The following is a 12500-nucleotide window of genomic DNA, read 5'->3' on the forward strand; positions in this document are numbered from 1 at the left end:
TCTCTCTCTCTCTCTCTCTCTCTCTCTCTCCCAAAAGATCGTACTGGCAGTGGCAGAGTCTCTCGTTGGGTATTCACCTCTCTCTCTCTCTCTCTCTCTCTCTCTCTCTCTCTCTCTCTCTCTCTCTCTCTCTCTCTCTCTCCCAAAAAAGATCATACTGGCAGTGGCAGATTCTCTCGTTGAATTATTCACCTCTCTCACTCTCTCTCTCTCTCTCTCTCTCTCTCTCTCTCTCTCTCTCTGAAGATGCTAGAAATAGCAATGTTTTTTGGATATTCATCTCTCTCTCTCTCTCTCTCTCTCTCTCTCTCTCTCTCTCTCTCTCTCTCTCTCTCTCTCTGAAGATGCTAGAAATAGCAATGTTTTTTTGGATATTCATCCTCTCTCTCTCTCTCTCTCTCTCTCTCTCTCTCTCTCTCTCTCTCTCTCTCTCTCTCTCTCTTAACAGTATCTTTCATATTTATAATTTACGCTGAATTCGCAAACTGTCATAGAATATTCCTTCTAAATATTGCTTTGAGTTTTTGAGAGAGAGAGAGAGAGAGAGAGAGAGAGAGAGAGTATCGCGTATAATTTTTACAGTATATTTATTTATAATAACGCTGATTCGCAAACTGTTATAGAGAATTCCTTCATAATATCGCTTTGAGTTTTACGTGGGCGTCTATTGAGCCCTGAGAGAGAGAGAGAGAGAGAGAGAGAGAGAGAGAGAGAGAGAGAGAGAGAGAGAAAATATCATATATAATTTTTACAGTATATTTATTTATAATAACGCTGATTCGCAAACTGTTATAGAGAATTCCTTCATAATATCGCTTTGAGTTTTACGTGGGCGTCTATTGAGCCCTGAGAGAGAGAGAGAGAGAGAGAGAGAGAGAGAGAGAGAGAGAGAGAGAGAGAGAAAGAGTATCATATATAATTTTTACAGTGTATTTCATATAGTTATAATAATACTGATTTCGCAAACTGTCACAGAGAATTCACATGTAATATCGCTTTGAGTTTTATGTGGGCGTCTGTTGAGCCCTTAGAGAGAGAGAGAGAGAGAGAGAGAGAGAGAGAGAGAGAGAGAGAGAGAGAGAGAGAGAGAGAGAGAGCGTTAAAAGGACAAGGCGAAGACATGTCTTCAGGTTTCTGAAGCCTGGCTATTGCGACGCCGTGTCAGGTATCACTCTGAAGAGGAATAGTGACCCTGGCAGATAGTTCTTTTATTTTTGTGTGTTCCCCGAAGTGTTCAGCCCAGTATTCCATTCCTGGGGCATTGTCGACCCGTTTTTATTAATTTCAATAATTCCACGTGACCCAGTTTTGTCGGCTTCCAGGTATTGTATATTATATTTCAGCTGAAACACCTGTAGGCTTCGGCGAAAAGCGCCAGACGAGATTGCGTCTTTTTCAGAGTGTGAATATGTGCAGTTCTCTCCTGTGAGGCTCTTCTGAATGACACATGTGCGTGTCAGTGTTGTGGAGATTACGTAAGGCTATTGAGTGTGTGTGTGTGTGTTAGTGTGTTCGTGGGTGCGCTCGTGTGTGAGTGAGCGAACGAGCTGAGGGAGGGAGGGAGGGAGTTGTGAGGGAGAGAGAGGGAGCAAGTGGCAGGTCTCCGAGTTAGTGGCATAGCGACTAACTTTCCGGTCGCAGTTTCATACCACCACTACCGCTGCTGCCTCTTCCACCACTACCACTGCCAGCCAGCCAGCCAGCCAGCCAGCCAACCAACCAACCAACCAACCAACCAAGCAACCAGTCAACCACTGGCTACCAGAGTAAGGGGAAAAAAAAAGGAAGAGCACCTGAGGACCTGGTCACACCTGACCACTCCTCCTCCCGCACCTCGCTACCACCAACGCATTATCTCATACCCACCTGTCTCGTCCAGGATTCGGATGAGGTGTTTATAGTGCCATCTGTCCACTGCTTGATCCACGGGACTCTAGAATTGTGCGAGAGAGAGAGAGAGAGAGAGAGAGGGAGAGACCCATTTCCAACACCTGTGCACGCGGCGCGTCTATGCATGTGTTTGGCCACCTGACAGGTGTCATTAGACAAAAATAAAACAAAACAAGAAAAGAGGAACTTTTTGTGTCAGGTCCTGTTTTGTGGACCTCTTCTGGAAGAAGAGAGAGGCAGAGAAAAAGACGTCACTTGTATATTCCTCGCCCAGGTTCCTTATCCCTTCGCTGGCGGTAGCGATAAACTGATAAGGGCGAAGTTGTTTGTTTTGTGTGTGTGTGTTTGTGTGTGTCCGTGTGTTTTTTGTACATCAAGTAGTGTTTTTCTAACGCGGACCAGAAGGCTAGTACTCTAACACTGCGGGGCGCCGTGGAACATTTCAGCGTCTGGAACAAATTGATAAACTCGCGTTTGATAAGTTTACGAGCTGTTGTGAGTTTCAGTGCCACCGAACTTGGAAAATTTACAGATAAAAGATTCCTGATTTTTTGTTGCAGGGGATACACGCCACTGGGATACACCACTGTGGATTTACCACTGCGTAAGTCAGTGAACATAAAAGTCGTGGGATGTGAGTTGATCCCGTGGTGCTTCAAATAACATAGTTTGTGCTGTAGGTGATTCTGAAGTTATTGTCCGTCATCCCCGGCGGTAGATCCTCAGTTCTGCGGCAGGATCTCGACAGGACAGAACAGAAGTAGCGACGTTATTGTGTGTTATCCCAGGTCCTCACTTCTACAGAAGGAGGATCCCTACAGGAAAAACGAAAGTAGTGACGTTATCGTCAGTTCTAGAGGATAATTCCACAGGACAGACGCAGAAGGAGAAGAGTTCCTGCAGCAGAAGCAGCAAAATCGCAACCATGCAGGCGCCTCCTATGTACCCCCCTTGCATGCTGCCGCCCTCCTTCACCGCCTACAGGAATTTCCAGCAGTATCGGTATTCCCAGTGCCAGTGGCAGAATATCCACAACCAGTTCAATCCCCACAACCAAATGAAACCCGTGCTTCCTCCGTCGGTTCCGCCCCTCCATCCTGCGCATCACTACAACAACAACAATAGCAGCAGCAACAATCAAGGTAGGACTCAAGGGTTGTTAACGGCAGTGACAGTAATCAAAGTAGGATTGGGGTTGTGAACAGCAAAAATCAAGGCAGGATTGGGATTGTGAACAGCAACAATCAAGGCAGGATTGGGGTTGTGAACAGCAACAATCAAGGCAGGATTGGGGTTGGGAACAGCAACAATCAAGGCAGGATTGGGGTTGTGAACAGCAACAATCAAGGTAGGATTGGGGTTGTGAACAGCAACAATCAAGGTAGGATGGGGTTGTGAAGAGCAACAATCAAGGTAGGGTTGGGGTTGTGAACAGCAACAATCAAGGTAGGATGGGGTTGTGAAGAGCAACAATCAAGGCAGGATTGGGGTTGTGAAGAGCAACAATCAGGGCAGAATTGGGGTTGTGAAGAGCAACAATCTAGGTTGGATTGAGGCTGTGAACAGCAACAATCAAGGCATGATTGTGGTTGTGAACAGCAACAATCAAGGTAGGATTGGGGTTGTGAACAGCAACAATCAAGGTAGGATTGGGATTGTGAACAGCAACAATCAAGGTAGGATTGGGGTTGTGAACAGCAACAGTCAAGGTAGGACTGGTGTTGTGAACAACAATAACAATCAAGGTAGTGGTTTTGAACGACAATAACAACAACAATATAGGTAGGACAGGTGTTGAGAACAACAACAACAATCAAGGTAGGACTGGTGTTGTTAACAACCGTAACAATATTCTAGGTAGGATTGGGGTTGTGAACAACAATAACTACATTAACACTCAAGGTAGGACTGGTGTTGTAAACAATAATAACAATAATCAAGGTAGGATCAGGGTTGTGAGCAACAAAAACAACAATGATGAGGGTAGGACCGGTTGTTAACAGTAATAAAAAATCAAGGTAGGTTTAGGGTTGTGAACGACAACAATCAAGGTACGGCTGGGGTTGTGAAAAACACGAACAGCAATCAAGATAGGACGGGTTGTGAACAAAAATAGCAATCAAGCTTGAACTGGTGTTGTGAACAACAGTAACAATCTAAATAGGACTGTCTTGTGATCAACAACAGTAATCAAGGTAGGACTGGTGTTGTGATCAACAACAGTAACAATCAAGGTATGACGGGTTGTGAACAACAATAACAATCAAGGTAACCATTGGGATCGTGAGTTTGACGAGGGTAGTCTAAGATCTTGATGGCAATGATATTCCCTATTCACGTTCAGTTTGTAAATGAACATTTCTCCTTCTGATAGTTAATAGTTGGGATGAGGAAAGTGATTTGTCATGTCATACTTACAGCAACGAAAGTCAGTGTAGGAATGGTGTCTGGTGGTATTCCGTGTTGATGATGTTGATATGTTTTTTCTGCCATCTTTACGTGTTGTATATACATGTACATTTGTATGTATACAAATATATATGTATATATACACATACATATATATACACATATAAATAAATTTCTGACTCACATCAGGATCGAACCCAGGTCTTTCAAATGAAAGACCAGATGTCAGAAATTTATTTCTGTTCCACACGTAATTGTGTGTTGATATTTCTAATATATACACATACATACATACATACATACATACATACATACATACATACATACATACAGATGGTTAAAGTTCACGAGGGTGCTTTGAGCAGTTAGTGACGTGGATTGGATGTTAAATGGGGCTGGGGGAGGAGGAGTTGGGGTGGGAGTTAGGGAGATGAGGTGAAAACCAGGAGGTATTCCATTTAGTATGCGCTAAGCATGACTGCCCGTGCGCCATACCGGTGTTGGCTTCAGAAACCTACAAGTGTGTGATGACAAAAAGTGTGACATTTAAACAGCAAAGACTCGTCTCTCTCTCTCTCTCTCTCTCTCTCTCTCTCTCTCTCTCTCTCTCCTGTAATGGAGATACCGAAAGGACGGACAAACTGATGATGACTTTATTTATTTATGCCTACGGAAACGAGAGAATGAAAAGGTTTTGGGTTAGGAGGCGGAGGGGTGAGGAAGAAGTGGATACAATAATCTCCATCCTCCTTTCTCTCTCCTTCGCGTTTGAGGCTCCTTATTTTATTTCTCGTAGTTTATTCACTGTTGTCGTTTTGGGCAATCTTCTCTTTTTGGTTAGGTCAGGGAACAGTAAGAAGTCTTGTTATTGCTTCAGTTATTGCTTGCCGTTTGATCATGACTGTGCTAAGACAGAGTGGAGGTTCTGAGCGAAAGCATAATTTAATTTTATTATTATTATTATTATTATTACTGTGCTAAGGCAAAGTGGACGTTGATTTAATTTCATCTTGTACTTTGCAAAGACATAATACAATTTTATAAACCACAGTACTATTATTATTATTATCATTATTTTATGTAATAAAAATCCACAATTATATAGTAAATTGTATTGCTGTGTAAAAGATAAAAAAAAAATAAAACAATTTATATAACTATATATTTTTATTACGCAACCGTTTTTCACGAGATTAGAATAATAATAATAATAATAATAATAATAATAATAATAATAATAATAATAATAATAATAATTATTATTATTATTATTATTATTATTATTATTATTATTATTATTATTATTATTATTATTATTATTCAGTGGCCAAACTGAGGTTTGAGTGAAACAATCCTGCCTGCAGTCAGCTCGTGAGACGAGACTGCCTCTCGGTCATTGCAAAAGCATTTGCATAAAAGGGTTCTTTAAACCTTCCAGGAAAAATCTCGAGAAAATCGAGGTTTATGTATATATTTATTTTTGTTGTATCATGTTACTGACTGAAGAAGGGTCAAGTTCACTGTTCAAGTTGTATTTCAGAGGTTTTAAGTTGATGGCTTCAGGAGCGTTGTTGCAGGTATCTTGGTTACAGTTGCAACTCTCTCTCTCTCTCTCTCTCTCTCTCTCTCTCTCTCTCTCTCTCTCTCAGTTGCATGTATATGTCGGAATTTCAGTGGACAACGCTCTCTCTCTCTCTCTCTCTCTCTCTCTCTCTCTCTCTCTCTCTCTCTCTCTCTCTCTCTCTCTGTAGAGTTGCATGTACATGTCGGAATTTCACTGGGCAACGCTCTCTCTCTCTCTCTCTCTCTCTCTCTCTCTCTCTCTCTCTGTATTACAGTTGCATCTGTAGGTTAGTAATTCAGTGGGCAACTCTCTCTCTCTCTCTCTCTCTTCCTTGTAGGACACTTGATTGTCATTGATCGACGTGATGTAGGTGGCTTTGCCATCCGATCAATAAGTAATGGCGTTTTTGTAACTAGATTTTACTTATTAAGGCCCGACTCTCATATGTCTACCTGTATAAATTCAGACTCTCTCTCTCTCTCTCTCTCTCTCTCTCTCTCTCTCTCTCTCTCTCTCTCTCTCTCTCTCTCTGCAGATCTTCGTTACTTCCTACAGTATTGGTTGTCAGGTACCATTTGTGGGTGAATGGCTTGTATTGATGGAATATCATCAGTTCTACAAATGTTTTAATAAAGCAGAACTGCAGTCGTTATTATTATTATTATTATTATTATTATCATTATTATTATTATCATTATCATTATTATTATTATTATTATTATTATTATTATTATTATTATTATTCAGAAGATGAACCCTATTCATAAGGAACAAGCCCACCACAGGGGCCATTGATTTCAGATTGAAGCTTCCAAAGAATATTATTATTATTATTATTATTATTATTATTATTATTATTATTATTATTATTATTATTATTATTATTATTATTATTATTATTATTATTCAGAAGATGAACCCTAATCATATGGAATAAACACCCCCCCCATAGGGGCCATTGACTTGAAATTCAAGCTTCCAAAGAATATTAAGGGGTTATTTGTTCATTCTAAGCAGAACAGTACGAAATCGTTCTTGATGAAAAAAAGGGGATTTTCGCAATTTGAGATCTTCCACGGTATAAAAATGTAAGCCGAAAGCATATGATTTGTCGAAAGCACCTACCAGGAGTCTCGAGAAGTTATTTTAAGGTCTTATGCTTGGCACAGGCACGTGATTGCCGTTGCCAAATCAAGAGAATTTTCGTTCCTTTTTATTATTGGTTTTTTGTGCTTGTCTGAAGCAGGTAGAGACAGGCTGTGTCTCCAAGCACCTTGACGACTAGGAAGCTAGTCATGCAATCATGTGCACTCTTGGTAGTGAGGGCAGGGGGTTAGTACACGACGACACATGCATTCCTTTTTGAGGAGTGTGTCGACGAGCTGCTGTAAGCCTGATTCGTGCAACCAGAGGAATACCACCTGACGAATGAGTCTGTTGAAAAAAAAAGGGGGATAGGTAGTAGTTTTTTCATGCTTTTATAGAATTGGTTCTTGTTTTGATGTAAATTGTACTTTTCTTTTGAAAACTAATACTTTTATTGTGTTTCGACGTCCTGTGATATTGATTTGTGTAGATAGTTGAATACCACTGGACCTTTGATTTTGTTAAAAAAAAAAAAAGGTTAGGTAGTAGGTTTTTCATGCTTTTATAGATTTGGTTCTTTTGATGTAAATGGAACAACAACTTTTTTTTTTGGAAAACTAATATTTTTCTTGTGTTTCGACGTCCTAGTGCAACCATTTGAATACCACCTGACATATTATTTGAAAAAAAAAAAAGTTAGGCAGTAGTATTTTCATGCTTTTATAGAATTGGGTCGTCTTTTGATGTAAATTGAACAACTTTATTTTAGAAAGCAAAGTGGCTGTAACCCTGATTCGTGCAACCAGGTGAATACCGCTGGACGTATGATTTTGATAAAAAATAAAAGGTTGGGTAGTAGTTTTTTCATACTTTTATAAAATTGGTTCGTCTTTTGATGTAAATTGAAAGTTTTTTTTTTAATACTGATATTTTTCTTGTGTTTCGATGTCCTATGATATTGATGTGTGCAGATAGTTGATTACCACTGGGCGTATGATTTTTGTTTAAAAAAAAGGTTAGGTAGTAGTTTTTTCATGCTTTTATAGAACTGATTCGTCTTCTGATGTAAATTGAACAACTTTTTTTTTTTCCATACCACTGGACGTATGAATTTGTTAAAAAAATTGTTAGATAGTAGTTTTTTTATGCTTTTATAGAATTGGGTCGTCTTTTGATGTAAATTGAACAACTTTATTTTAGAAAGCAAAATGGCTGTAACCCTGATTCGTGCAACCAGTTGAATACCATCTGACGTACGATTTCGTTAAAAAAAAAAGGGTCGGTAGTAGTTTTTCCATGCTTTTATAGAATTGGTTCGTCTTTTGATGTAAATTGAACGTCTTTTATTTTTTAGAATACTGATATTTTTCTTTGTGTTTCGAAGTCCTTGATCTTGATTCGCGCAACCAGTTCAATACCACCTGACGTATGATTTTGTAAAAAAAAAAAAAAAAAAAGGTTAGGTAGTAGATTGTCATGCATTTATAGAATTGGTTCGTCTTTTGATGTAAATTGTATTTTTTTTTTTTTTTTTTTTTTTAGAATACTGATATTTATGTTGTGTGTTTCGACGTCTTACTGCCATTCTATCGAATTACGTCTTCCTTCCTTCCGTTTCGAACGTTTTATCGTTAAATCTCACAAAATGCGTCATTTCCTTCGCTCGTGGAATGAGCAGTTTTCGCATATATATATTCCCCCCCCGACCTCATTATTTTTTTTTAAGATTTCCTCCAGAATTTCCCCTCATCATTCTCTTGCCTAAGTCCCCACGGGCCTTAGTATCCTCCTGATTAAAGGATTCTGTCAGAATTTCCCTTCATAACTTCCCATGCGTAAGTCCCCACTGGTCTTCGTATCCTTCTGAACATAAGCAATTTTTTTTTTTTATTCTCCTCCAAGGACTTTGTTGTCTATCTGTCTGTCTCTCCCCTTCTGGAGATTCTTCTAGTTCTCCGCAAATGGCATCATCAGTCACCTTCTTAGTTAGCAGAGTAATATTCTTTGGAAGCTGGATGTCAAGTCAGTGGCCCCTGTGGTGGGCTTGTTCCATGTGAAAAAGTTTCTCGAAGCTGGTCGCTTACTGGATGCTTGCAGTTGCTTCTCTCTTCAGCTGGTTGGTCTGTGTTGCTGGATGTTGCTCGAAGTCCCCCCGTCTTATTTATTAAGAAAAAAAAAAGAATAAACGCCGTCTTAATTAATTCGTTGAAGGGAAGAAAAGGAAAGAAGAAAGGTGCAGTGATTGGAATACTTTACTTTCCATTGTTTTATTGTGATGATTGTCAGTTGGTCATTAGTTTACGTTAATTTGCATATATACATATACATATATATATATATATATATATATATATATGTATATGTATATGTATATATATATGTATATATATATGTGTGTATATATATACATATATTTTTATATATGTATATATATATATATAAATTTTTAATTTACATTGGAGTAATCGAGAATTCATGAAAGCTTGCTTGATGTTCAGTGTACCACCTCCTCCTCCTCCTCCTCCTCCTCCTCCTCCTCCTCCTCCTCCTCCTCCTCCTCCTCCTCCTCCTCCTCCTCCTCTTCTTCTTCTTCTTCTTCTTCTTCTTCTTCTTCTTCTGTAACCATATAACGTCTGTCTGAAGTTCCTTGTGGTATATATCAAATTAAGTATTCCGAACTACTGAAGCATATGCCAGCTGGAATTTTTACTTATATTGTAATTTCAGTGATTATTGTTATTGGAAATTAAAATTACGTGACCATTATAATAAAAATATTAAAAAAAGGGACACCATTTCGTTCATTGATAAGTATTTGCAGCGTTTGAACACTTATTTATAGTTTTTCGTAATTAAATGTTATCTGCGATAAGCGTTCCCTCACCGGGTTTTGTCCAGAGATAACGCCTGGTTTTAATAAGGGCTTCATCAGAGTCGAAACTTGTTTTTGCTGATTCGGAGTGAAGGTCACGCAACTTCGTACTGTCCTGTTTACTGCCCAAGTCTTGTGACCAGGTACTACTTAGTGCCCCGTTCTTTTAATCAGTTCCTGCTAACTGCTTAATTCTGTTAATCAGGTCCTATTTAATATCCCCATTCTTGTAACCAGGTCCAACTTACTTACTGCCCCATTTTTGTAGTCAGGTCCTTTACTTGCTGGCCAGTTCTTGTAATTAGGTCCTACTTACTGCCCCTTTCTTGCAATCAGATCCTACTTACCGCCTTTTCTTGCAATCAGGTCCTACATACTGCCTTTTCTTGTAATCAGGTCCTACTTACTGCCTTTTCTTGTTATCAGGTCCTACTTACTGCCTTTTCATGCAATCAGGTCCTACTTACCTGCCTAATTCTTTTAATCAGGTCCGACTTACTGCCCCATTCTTGTAAACAGGTCCTATTTACTGCCTAATTCTGTTAATTAGGTCCTATTGACTATCCCCATTCTTTTAATCAGGCCCTACTTACTGCCCAATAAATCAGGTCCTAGTTACTGACTGATTCTGTTAATCAGGTCCTTCTTACTTCCCTGTTCTTTTAATCAGGTCCGACTTACTGCCCCATTCTTTTAAACAGGTCCTATTTACTGCCCAATTCTTTTAATCTGGTCATACTTACTGCCCCATTCTTTTAAACAGGCCCTATTTACTGCCCAATTCTTTGAATCAGGCCCCACTCACTGCCCAATTCTTTGAATCAGGCCCCACTCACTGCCCAATTCTTTCAACCAGAATCTATTACATCAGACCGCTGTCCTCTCACGCGCGCGCGCACACACAAAAAAAAGGATATAAGATTAAGAATTGATAAAGATCCTCGGTGTCATTTCAGTATCTCATGGCACGCTTGTAGTCCATGTTTTCAATGTGAGGAATAATGTTAACTTCGATCAGCAGATAGATTGCATCGTGCCTTTTTGGGGGGTTTACACGGGACATGGGCGTGATTTTCATTTTGGGAGGTAATTGAGCTTTTGACAGCAGATTTGATCTCGGTGTTATATCAATTCTTTGTAAATTTTTCGTAGTTCCGGTCACTTGTCTAATAATCACACAATCTTATATTTATTGCGCTTTGCATTCTTTCGCATGGTAGCGAATTTTCAGAGCATGTTAGGTGTCCACATAACTAGCCTGGACGTTTATTACTATTATTGTTATTATTATAATTATTACCTCCTTTTTTACTAAATTTCTGAGTCATTTCGTAAGACTTGAAATCTGTATCATGAGAATATCGTTGGTTTGCTTTGCATTACTTGCAGTTCTTTTAGTATTTTGATAGTTTGATATTTTATCCAGTCAGCTTAGTCATGTTTACCGCTTCTGTAAGACTGTGTCGGAGTCATCTTGACGTTCATTTGAAAATATGACACGGCTTTGCGTTGCAGAATCGTGTGACACTCTCTGTGTTTACAAATGCAGGACATGAAGGCTTTTGGCGCCAGTTAGTGAACAGAGAGGACAACGTGACGACTCATTTTAGATGAGCCTGTGGCGTATCATTCTTTTGAAAAATAGTACCTCTGAACAAGCTAACCTTATCCTGCCCATTCAGGAGTCAGGCGCGCTGGCCATTCACCAGCATCTTCGAATTGCATCGTATCTTTCGGTCCCCTGTAGGCATTACTTAAGGTTCTTTGCAGCGTCCCTTCCTTAGACCCCTAGCTGCTATAACCCCTTTTATTCCTTTTACCGGGCCTCTGTTTATATTTTCTTTCCTCCATCTTACTCACCACGCTCTCCTGACAATTGATTCATAGGGCAACTGCGAGGTTTTCCTCCTGTTACACCTTTCAGACCTTTTCACTGTCAATTTCCGTTTCAGCGCTGAATGACCTAGTAGGTCCCAGAGCTTGGTCTTTGGCCTAAAATTTCATATTATCTCCTATTCTGCGTCTTTTGGTGTTATAGGTTTCAGGTTTTTAAAAAATGTTTTAACGTGAGGGCCATCTGAATTCTTCTGATTTAAATCGAGGCGTTAGCCTGGGGATTGAATTTTAATTATGGGTCCGGCTTTTGATTTCCACTATTGCTGTGTTTTGTTTCTCTCTCTCTCTCTCTCTCTCTCTCTCTCTCTCTCTCTCTCTCTCTCTCTCTCTCTCTCTCTCTCTCTCTCAGAAGCAAGTCTTTCACCCATCTTTTTCCCATTGTGGTACCTCTGTGTTTGTGACTGATTCATTGCATTTTTCCTCTTGTGATCAAACTTTGTATGATGTCATTACTTTAACTACAACTATTTTTATGGAGGGAGAATATTTATTTTGATTTTTCCTGGCACAAGTTCAAAAGTTCAGGCGAAGATGCAACGCATCACTCCCTAAAACAATTCTCCTTGTATTTTAATAATTTACTTAAGTTTTTATTTTTTTATTTATATATGTGTTAATTTTTCTTTTCCGCTTTTCTAATAAGTGATCTCTTCTTTCTGTTACTTCTCAAATGAACACAATATTCATTGGAAACTTGGATTTCAAGTCAGTGGCCCCTGTGTTGGGTTTGTTCCATATGAATAGGGTTCATGTTCTGAATAATAATAATAATAATAATAATAA

The 12500-nt window shown here is 39.3% G+C and overlaps 1 protein-coding gene across 2 annotated transcripts in view; it reads left to right on the forward strand.

Moving 5' to 3' along the window:
• The first annotated feature begins 1610 nt into the window (after positions 1-1610).
• The window catches only part of LOC136825812 (hepatic leukemia factor-like), a 177562-nt gene continuing 166672 nt past the window's right edge, over positions 1611-12500 (forward strand). Inside the window, exon 1 of one of the 2 annotated variants that reach the window (XM_067082756.1) lies at positions 1611-3032. In XM_067082756.1, the coding sequence (XP_066938857.1) occupies positions 2816-3032 (217 nt within the window). In that variant the 5' untranslated portion in view covers positions 1611-2815. The remainder of the gene's footprint in view (positions 3033-12500) is intronic. The other variant, XM_067082754.1, reaches the window with a different exon arrangement.

The sequence above is a fragment of the Macrobrachium rosenbergii genome, chromosome 39 (genome assembly GCF_040412425.1).
Source record: "Macrobrachium rosenbergii isolate ZJJX-2024 chromosome 39, ASM4041242v1, whole genome shotgun sequence".
NCBI classification, from domain to species: domain Eukaryota; kingdom Metazoa; phylum Arthropoda; class Malacostraca; order Decapoda; family Palaemonidae; genus Macrobrachium; species Macrobrachium rosenbergii.